Source organism: Pongo pygmaeus, chromosome 20 (genome assembly GCF_028885625.2).
Source record: "Pongo pygmaeus isolate AG05252 chromosome 20, NHGRI_mPonPyg2-v2.0_pri, whole genome shotgun sequence".
NCBI classification, from domain to species: domain Eukaryota; kingdom Metazoa; phylum Chordata; class Mammalia; order Primates; family Hominidae; genus Pongo; species Pongo pygmaeus.
In genome coordinates, this window is record NC_072393.2 from 6,201,481 (window position 1) to 6,211,241 (window position 9,761).

A 9,761-nucleotide genomic window follows, 5' to 3' on the forward strand; every position below is an offset into this window, starting at 1 on the left:
GTACATATACATCATGGGAACAGCACCAGGATGCAGGAGAACGACCCCTGCTTCTGTGGAGCTGACTCCCACACAATGACAGTGTCTCCTTGGAATCGCTTATTCACTGACCCGGCCACTCAGACCTCGGCCGACTTCCCGGCATTTTTGATGACAGGGAGTTCCTACCCAGGGCACGCAGGCGGCAGAGCAGTTATTGTGAAAGAGTGAAAGACCGCGGTTCCACTGGAGAGGGGGAGGATGGAAGCACCAGAACTCCACCGCAGTGGCCAAAGTAAACAGGAAGGTTCTGAGGCAGTGATGGGTAATCTTTGCAGCCGGCAGGCTGGGCCCAAAGCGCTGCCCGGGCGACATCGATGCCCTGGGAGCTGGCGCCAACTTGAGCCTCAACACCCACTGCTAAGGGCACACCCCAGACTCGGCCAACAGATGCGAAGTTCGGGCGCCTGGCCTGCTGCACCCAGGGGACTGTGGAGCGCTGAGGGGGGCACTCCCCGGAAGGGTGGGATAAGAGAGTCTCTGCTGTTGTAGTAAAAAAGGAATCACGGATTCAGTAAGACGCTCAAGCCACGTCAACGGGAGGCAAGAAGCGGAGCCCTGGCCAACGCCTTTGACTTGTCAGGTCATGATAATTTATTAGCACAGCTAAGCCAATTCCATAGCCAAGGGTAACCACCCCCCTTCCCCCACGCCACCTGGACTCTTTCCCTGGCCATTAGGACCAAAGAATTGAAGCTAATCAATTAGCTATCTCTCTAGGAAGGGTGCCTGGCTGCAGAGGTTAAGTGACAGGCTCTCCAGAATGTCTTAGAATGAATAATCTGATTGGTCAGTAGCTCTCCCCCAACTTTATCCCAGCAAGTTCCTTCAAGGCACCAGGAATGCCTGCTGCTGGGAGGCCACTTTTTTGGAACCTCTGGAATGGACGGCTGGAAACGAGATGGGGGGCTGTGATCTCAGGGATTTCCACTTCCCTGCACCTCTGGGACCACCCTGACACCCACTCCCCAACAAAAGCCCAGGATAAAGGGGAACCTTCCAGGACTGTCCCGGAAAGAGCTGTCCGTCTCACTTCTGGGAAACCATCCAAAAGACAGCGGACGGAGGGATGGGCACGAGCACTCCGAGGGCCATCTGGGGACAGTTAGGCTTGGGCAGAGGGCCTCAGCTGGGACACTGCCCTCTCTCCAGGCCAGCTGGCAGAGGGGACTTGGAACCAAAGGGCCCAAATCCCAAATCGGGCAAACCAGGCAAACAGCCTCTCGAGGGCAGCTTCCCCGGGGCTTTCTCAACGCAGCGTGCGGTTCTCCCCAGGTGTGGGCTACAGCGGCCCCCGCCTGGCAAAGAGCCGCGAGCCAGCCTTGTTCCAACAGCTTCACACAATTCCTTCAGCCGATGTACCCCACTTCCTGCAAGCCCTGAAGGCAGGTCTTCAACAACCAGTTCATCTGAAGGTTTCCCCCGGTCTTCTGGTGGGAATTCTCAATAGATGCCCTTCCTCTGGGAACTTGCACTTTGCCCAGTGGTGGAATTACACCTGGAGTTCGGCTACTGCATCTAATTCCCTCGGAGGCAATGATCCCCTCCCCTCCCAGTAGAGGAGAACACTGAGGAGTTGTTTCCCTCTTCAGCCTAAATTGATTTTGAGGTCCTCCTGGGCTGAACACGTGCATGTGTGTGAGCCACACATGCACAAACAGGAAGAGGTGACGAGGCTTGGGCGATCCCATGGAGTGACGGCAACATGAGACCCAATAAAACCCCCTGCGGAACCTTCTCCCGCCAGGCCCAGTCAGGGCCCTCAGTGGTAACCACTGAATTAGAATGTAAGAGATGGGGAAAGACAGGTGCCCCTCCGTGACAGTCCTCTGAAGCGGAGAGCTGCCCACCCAGAAGGCAGGGGCCTCTCACTGACAGGTACACTGGGTCCTGGTCCCCTGACTGCTGGCACACTGGGGCTGGGGGCCAGCACCTCCACCCCTCTTCTGGCTCCATCTGTCCTCGTCCCTCTGACCCAAGGCACAATGACAAAGCGATGAGAAGGCACTCAATGAATTTCTCTCTGGAAACTCTTTAAGAGTGGTGTGCAGACCACCTGGAAATGCAAATTCCCCTTTATAGGGTCTGCAGGTTCCCGGTAAGACTGACTCTGACCACACTGTCAGGGAGGCCTGGGACAGAGTATTTACGAACCAGGGGCCCACAGATGTGTAGACAGTGTACCGGCTATCTCCCAGGTTCTCCAGGGGGGAGGGGGAGGAGCCTTGGTGGACTTTTTGAATGTGCACAACCCCAATACAGGCATCTGTCACCAGACCAGGTGGGCCTGGCTGCAAAGGGACTGATTCCTAGTTACTTGTATTTAACCGGCAGCTGGCAAAGCTGAGTGCAAAACCTCCCATTACGAACCACAACGGGCATAAACGGAAACGGGACTCTGGTCCCTGCCCTCAACTGCTTCACAATATAATCACTTTAGGACAAAAAAACTGGCAGGTCAGCTTTCCAGGGAGTAGCTTCAGAGCTGGGAGCAGGTGAGAAATCTGTCACACCTCAGCCAGCAACCTGGGTAATTTGGAGCTTTTTGGGCAGGTTTGGGGAACCAGCCGAGTTGCAGGAGGAAGAGTCTACCCACCCTTGCCTGCTGGTAGGACTTCTGAGCCTGCATTTCCACATCTGTGAAATGGGCCCCTGGCATCAGAAACAAACTTTCCCTGCTGAAGAACATCGTTGCGAGGCAGCTGCTCTCAAATCCAAACCTAGGAGAGCATCTGCAGGACCAGCAAGCAGCAATTCGAGCGTGGGGGTGCTCCCCGGTCCTTTTGAAGAACGTGACCGCCCAGATGCTGACACCACCTCCCAGCTCCCTAGGCAGCCCAGTCCCCGTGACCTGCTCTCAGGCCCTTTCCCAATCTCTTTTCGGCATCTGCTCAGCCTTATCCCTGTCACGTCCCAGTCCCCTCCCCCGGCCCCAGCCCAGGAAACAAACCACACTCCTTCCAGACATAACCCTTAAGTGAGCAGGGAACTCGCTCATCCCCCTGCCAAAAAAAATACAAATACCACAGACAACACCAGCACAGACTTGGGGCGGAGGGGGAATCAAACATGCGGGTTACAGTTGGGGCAAAGAGAACCAGAAAGGCGTTTTCCTGGCCATAGGGAAAAGATGTCAATGCTGAGAAGCTGGGAGCCCAGAGCACAGTGGGAAATCCTGCTTCTTAGGGGGGGGTCTAAAAGTCCTAGAGAGTAAAAGAGGAAGGCAAAAAGAGAATCAAAGCCTCCCAAAGCCGGCGACTGGGTGGAAAGCTGTGCTGTTTCCCACTATAATGAGGCACTAACATTTTGTGGCATCTGGGGGGCTAGTGGGAGCGGAAGCCCGGGTTCTGCTGGATTCAAAGCATTTTCCCTGTGCCAAGAGTCCCACAGGGACACTGACCGCCAACTCACCTACTTGAGTAAAAGATACCATTCTCTCCTGTTTCCCCAGGGGCCTCCGGCTCTGTGAGGAAGGCACAGAACCCTTGGGCCTCTCTCAAATTTGCATGAAAGCTTTGCTGGGGAAGCTAGAATCAGACTTTGGGTCCAAACACACTTCCCTCTGGGAGCAGCTTCCCTTGCAAACACTTCTGTAAGGAGGGAGACCATCACCATTGACAGAACTTTCTGCGATGATGGAAATGCATCTGCATTGCCCGACACGGTGGTCAGTAGCTCAGTAGCTCAGTAATGGTGGTTACTGAGTGCTTAAAATGTGGCTGGTGCGATGGAGGAACTGAAGTTGTCATTCGAGTTAGTTTAAATGTAAATCAGCCACAGATGCTGGTGACTGTGGTACCGGGCAGTGCAAAGCCAGCTCTCTCCCACACCTGTCTACCTGAGTGAGACCTTTATCTCCCTCTGTCGCAGACCAGGAATGCCACCCATTTCCACCATCCCACTTACATAAGTGACAGCCACTCAGACCTCCAGGGTTCCACACATCACAAGGGGAACAGACACGCTTTGGCCTAGGACATCTCCCCCGGGGACTAAGGAAGGAGGGCAGGGGCCATACCCTATGCCTCTGTGTGCCCAACGGGACTTGCCCAGAGGCCGGCTTCATTGAAAGTGGACACTAAAGGTACATTTCATTTGGGTTTTTAACTCAATACAGATCGGAAGCAACAAACTCTGTCCCTTCAACGGAAATCAACTCACACCACGCCGTGGAAATCCACTAATCAACTGCGGCAAACTCTTCCTTACCTCTTAAGAGGAAGGCAGCAACACCCAAACCAGATGGGAAGGCGTGGGAATTGGATGCCAGAAGCATGAGACACCTGTCTCCATGACCCTGTGCCACAGGTGCCAAGATGGGCCGGAGGGAGGATTCTTGCCCCCCACCCATGAAACCACACAGTCAGACAGTGCCACCTCAGTGGCGCCAGCAGCCAGGGACGCCCCAACCTGCCCTCTCTAACGGCGGAGATTTTGGCTGCCACCCCCATAGCCCCACAACACCTTTCCTGGCCTGGCGCCCCTGAAAGCCAGGCCAGCAGAGGAGGAAGAAATGATCCCATGTTGGGGGCCAGCAATGCTTCTGGGCTTGAGGAAGAGGGGTAGGGGCTTGGGTATTGGAGAAGAGGCAGCGCAGAATTGGGTAAAGGGGTGCTAGGGTGCAGGAAGGCCTCGAGTTTATGAAAACCAACACAGACCAACGGGGAGGGGCCGTCCAGAGCGTTTAGGGAGGTTGGGGAACCCACCCACCCTGGGTTTCAACTGAGGCTCTAAGATCCTGGGGGGAAAAAAAACAGAAAATGAGGTGGAAGGAGGGAGAGGGTAGTGGCTGAAAGAGACATCAGGACTCATCAGGCTGATGATGGGCGTTAGATGAAGTGGGAGACCCTGAAGGCAAAGGTTGTACAGGAGACTGCAGGACTGTGACATGATGAACCAGCCTGGGAGGGAGATCTGGACTGGTGTGAAATGTGGGGAAGCCTAAATCAGGATCCCAGGGGCGGAGAGGACCCAAGCTGAGGAGAACAGCAGGCCATCAGTGACTCAAAGGTCTGGGGGATCCAGGTCAGAGAAGAAACTGCTCCTGGTCCTGGTCTCAGAGCAGAGGGTCTGAAGGTAAAAGGGACAGCCCCGCCGGGTCCAAGGGAGAGTGACCAGGGCCTGAAACTAGAAGGGGGCTGAGGCGGCAGGGTGGGTCAAAGAAAGAAGTCTGAAAAAGCAAGTACAAAGAGAGGGGACACTCCAAACAGGCCTGAGTCCCTGCAGCAAAAGACAGAAGGCCAGGGTCCTAGGGAGTCAGAGGAGCTCAGGCCAGGGCTGGGGTTGGGGGAGAAAGGGATGCTCTGGCTGAGCCGGGGCAGGATCAGAGGGGAGAGAAGGCTCAGGTTCAGGTAGGGGATGGGTGGAGATAAAGCTTAGGCTGGCCCTGGGTTCAAGGAAGAGAGAGGCCGCAGAGCAGGGTCCCAGGGGGCCAGGGACGCCTCATATCTGAGCTGAGGTTGAAGGGAGGACAGGCAGCAGGTTGGGGACTCTGGGAGTTTGAGGCGACTCGGGGCCAAGGGTCCAGACAGGAAAGGAGACAGTGACTGGCCCTGGACCTAGAGAGGGAAAGGTCTACAGGGCAGATCCGAGGGTTCCCGGGAGGGGTCTGAACAGGGCCGAGATCCCAGCAAGTGCCTGGAAGGAGCTCTGGGCCAGGCTGAAGTCCCGAGAGCTGTCTTGAGGTCCCTAAGCCGGGCTGGGGTCCCCAGGGGCGTCCCAGGTGGATGCAGGTCGGACTGGGGTCCCGAGGGGTCTCCCGGGGGCCTCCGAGCCAGGTTGGGGGGTCACCAGGGGCGTCCCAGGGGGCTCCAGGCCCGGCCCGGGTCCCGAAGGGGGTCCGAGGCGCCCTGGCCGGGGTCACGGATGGGGGAGGGGAGCCCCCGCCCCACATAAAGGCCCGGGGAGCGGCGGGCGCGCACAAATCGGGCGGGCGGGCGCTGAGCGGGGAGCCCGGGACCTGGGAGGGCCGGGCGGGCCGGCGGGCGGGAGGGGGCCGGGCGGGCTACGCTGGGGCGGCGCGGCCGCTCCTCACCTGATTGTCCATGGCTGGCGCCCCGCCCCGCCCCCGGGCCCCGCGTCGCTCGCCGCCGCCGCCGCCGCCGCCGCTCAACGCCGCCCCGCCGCCCTCATTGTCTGTCAAGCGCCGCCGCCGCCGCCGCCGCCGATCCCGGCCGCCCGCTCGCCCGCCAGCCCCGCGGAACCGGAAACCACCGCCAGCCCGGGTCGCGCACCGATCACGGGCCCCCGCCGCCGACTAGGGCCCGCCGCATCGACTGACAGCCACCCGGGCCAATCGACGGCGCGGACGGCCGCTTGTGGCGCGGGACTTCCTGCCTGGCGGGGGCCTGCCGGGCTGCGGTCGGAGGGACGAAGCCCGCAGCCAATGGGAGGCCGGGACCGGAGGGGCGGGAGGAGGGAGGGAGGGAGGCGCGAGGCGAGCCTGGCGGAGGGGAGCGCGAGGTGTGCGCCGCACGTGGAGGGGGGCGGGGGCGGGACGGGCGCGCCGCGCCTGCGCGCTGCGGCCCCCAGGGGGCGCTGCCTCGTGGCTGGAGCCTCCAGGGAGGGAGCGTCCCGGGGGGCTGCAACTGAGGTTACGGGTTCGAGCCCTGTGGAGGGATCCCCCAGCCCCCCGGTAGTGACACTTTAGTTTCCTGACCTCATGATGCTGCTATGTAATGGAATGAGCACTGGGCTCCGGAACTGGAGATTAATTTTCTTTTTCTTTTTTTTTTTTTTTTTGAGACACAGTCTTGCTCTGTGGCCTAGGCTAGAGTGTACTAGCACGATCTCAGCTCACTGCAACCTCCACCTCCCAGGTTCAAGAGATTCTACTGCCTCAGCCTCCCGAGTAGCTGGGATTACAGGAGCTCGCCATTATGCCCAGCTAATTTTTGTATTTTTAGTAGATACAGGGTTTTGCCATGTTGGCCAAGCTGGTCTCGAACTCCTGACCTCAAGTGATCCGCCTGCCTCAACCTCCCAAAGTGGAGATTAATTTTCTAATCCTGCATAATCCTTGGCAAACCTGGTCAGCCCCTTCTTCACCTTTCCCTGAGTCTCAGTTTGTGCATCTGTGAAATAGGTTGAAGAACAGTACTGTGTGATTCTTCGTGCTAATTTGAATGATACAAATTTGAAATCGTGCTACATTCAAATGACCCAAGAGAGTCACATGTTTTCAGTTAGACACCAAGAATAAGTTCTGGCGATCCATCACACAGCAAGGTGACTACATAATAATGTTATTTTATATTTTAAAATTGCTAAAAGTGGCCAGATGCGGTGGCTTACGCCTGTAATCCCAACACTTTGGGAGGCTGAGGGGGGCGGATCACCTGAGGTCAGCAGTTCAAGACCAGCCTGGCCAACATGGTGAAATCCCATCTCTACTAAAAAAATACAAAAATTAGCCGGGCGTGGTGGTGCGTGCCTGTAATTCTAGCTACTCAGGAGGCTGAGGCAGGAGAATCGCCTGAACCAGGGAGGCAGAGGTTGCAGTGAGCTGAGATCATGCCACTGCACTCCAGCCTGAGTGACACAGCAAGACTCTGTCTCAAAAAAGAGAAAAAAAGAAAAAAAATGCTAAAAGTGGATTTTGAATGTTCTCACCATTAATAATTGATAAGTATATGTGGTGATGGATATGTCAATTAGCCTGATTTGTTTATTCCATAATGTATACATGTATCAAAGCATCAAGGTGTACCCCATACATATATGCAGTTATTATTTGTCAATAAACATTTTTTTTTGAGATGAGGTCTCTGCTGGAGTGCAGTGGCACAGTCGTGGCGCACTGTAACCTAGAACTCCTGGGTTCAAACAATTCTCCCACCTCAGCCTCTCAAGCAATTAGGACTGACTGCAGGCTCATGTCACCACGCCCGGCTAGTTTGGTTATTTATTTATTTATTTATTTATTTATAGAAAGAGGGGTCTCACTATGTTGCCCAGGCTGGTCTCCAACTCCTGGCCTCAGGCAATCCTCCTGCCATGGCCTCCCAAAGTGCTAGGACTATAGGCATGAGCCACTGCACCCTGACCAAAGATATAATTTTTAAAGAGAGAATCTCATGTTATCCACAAAATTTTAAATAATACCCATCTCTCAAAAAACTGTTTTGATTTATTGAGGATCACAAAATTTTACAATGACCTGTAAACAGTGTTTATGTGGTAAATAGGCATAACCCCATTTTTTCAGGACTTTATAAGCCACTTGTCTCTTGGACATTAGGACTTCTGCCTGTGATTTGGGGATCCTTGTGCAGTTATTTTAATTCCTTCTTATCATTAAAAATCGGGTTGTCATTTACAAGAAAGAAACAAACCACCCCATTAAAAAGTGGGCAAAGGACATGAACAGACACTTCTCAAAAGAAGACGTACATGCGGCCAATAAGCATATGAAAAAACGCTCAACATCGCTGATCATTAGAGAAATGCAAATCAAAACCACATTGAGATACCATCTCACACCAGTCGGAATGGCGATTATTAAAAAGTCAAAAAACAACAGATGCTGTCAAGGTCGCAGAGAAAAAGGAGCACTTTTACACTGTTGATGGGAGTGTAAATTAGTTCAACCATTGTGGAAGACAGTGTGACGATTCCTTAAAGACCTAGAGGCATGAATACTGTTCAACCCAGCAATCCCATTACTGGGTATATACCCAGAGGAATATAAATCATTCTATTATAAAGACACATGCACGCGTATGTTCACTGCAGCATTATTGACAATAGCAAAGACATGAAATCAACCTAAATGCCCATCAGTGATAGACTGGATAAAGAAAATGTGGTATATATACACCATGGAATACCATGCAGCCATAAAAAGGAACCAGATCATGTCCTTTGCAGGGACATGGATGGAGTTGGAAGCTGTTATCCTCAGCAAACTAACGCAGGAATAGAAAATCCAACACCACATGTTCTCATGTATAAGTGGGAGCTTAATGATGAGAACACATGGTAACATGGTGGGGAACAACACACACTGGGGCCTGTCGGGGGGTGTGGTGGGGGAAGGGACAGCATCAGGAAGAACAGCTAACAGAGGCAGGGCTTAATACCTAGGTGATGGGATGATCAGTGCAGCAAACTGCCATGGCACACGTTTACCTATGTAACAAACCTGCATATCCTGCACATGTATCTCTGAACTTAAAAGTTGGATAAAAAATAAATAACCCCTATTTAAAAAATCAGATTGTTGGGGCACATATTCTTGGGATCTCCTGTGAGCTGTGTCATGGGCAAAAAGTAATAAAATTGTTTAAAAACGAAGAAAAAATTGAAGCGGGAGGATCACCTGAGGTCAGGAGTTCGAGACCAGCCTGGCCAACTCAGTGAAACCCCGTCTCTACTAATAACACAAAAATTAGCCTGGCATGATGGTGGGCACCCATAATCCCAGCTACTCAGGAGGCTGAGGCAGGAGGATTGCTTGAACCTGGGAGACAGAGGTTGCAGTGAGCAGAGATTGCGCCACTGCACTCCAGCCTGGGCGACAAGAGCAAAACTCCGTCTCAAAAAAAAAAGAAAGAAAGAAAAAAACAGATTATTTTCTCACTTAAGTGTCAGTCAAACATTTATTAGCTAGTGGGGCCAGTGTTTGCACTGAACAACAAACAGCACCAGAAAATGAATGACTATGGAATGAAAGTAAGTCCAGATAAAAACTCTAAAGAAGGTCAGGTTGCTGTCATGGTAAC

At 53.8% G+C, this 9,761-nt stretch overlaps 1 protein-coding gene across 2 annotated transcripts in view; it reads right to left on the reverse strand.

The window, feature by feature from the left end:
• Positions 1 to 6,271, reverse strand: part of MLLT1 (MLLT1 super elongation complex subunit) — a 70,149-nt gene extending 63,878 nt beyond the window's left edge. The window contains exon 1 of one of the 2 annotated variants that reach the window (XM_054463153.2): positions 6,074 to 6,271. In XM_054463153.2, coding sequence (XP_054319128.1) covers positions 6,074 to 6,085 — 12 coding nt within the window. In that variant the 5' untranslated portion in view covers positions 6,086 to 6,271. The remainder of the gene's footprint in view (positions 1 to 6,073) is intronic. The other variant, XM_054463155.2, reaches the window with a different exon arrangement.
• Positions 6,272 to 9,761: the final 3,490 nt, after the last annotated feature.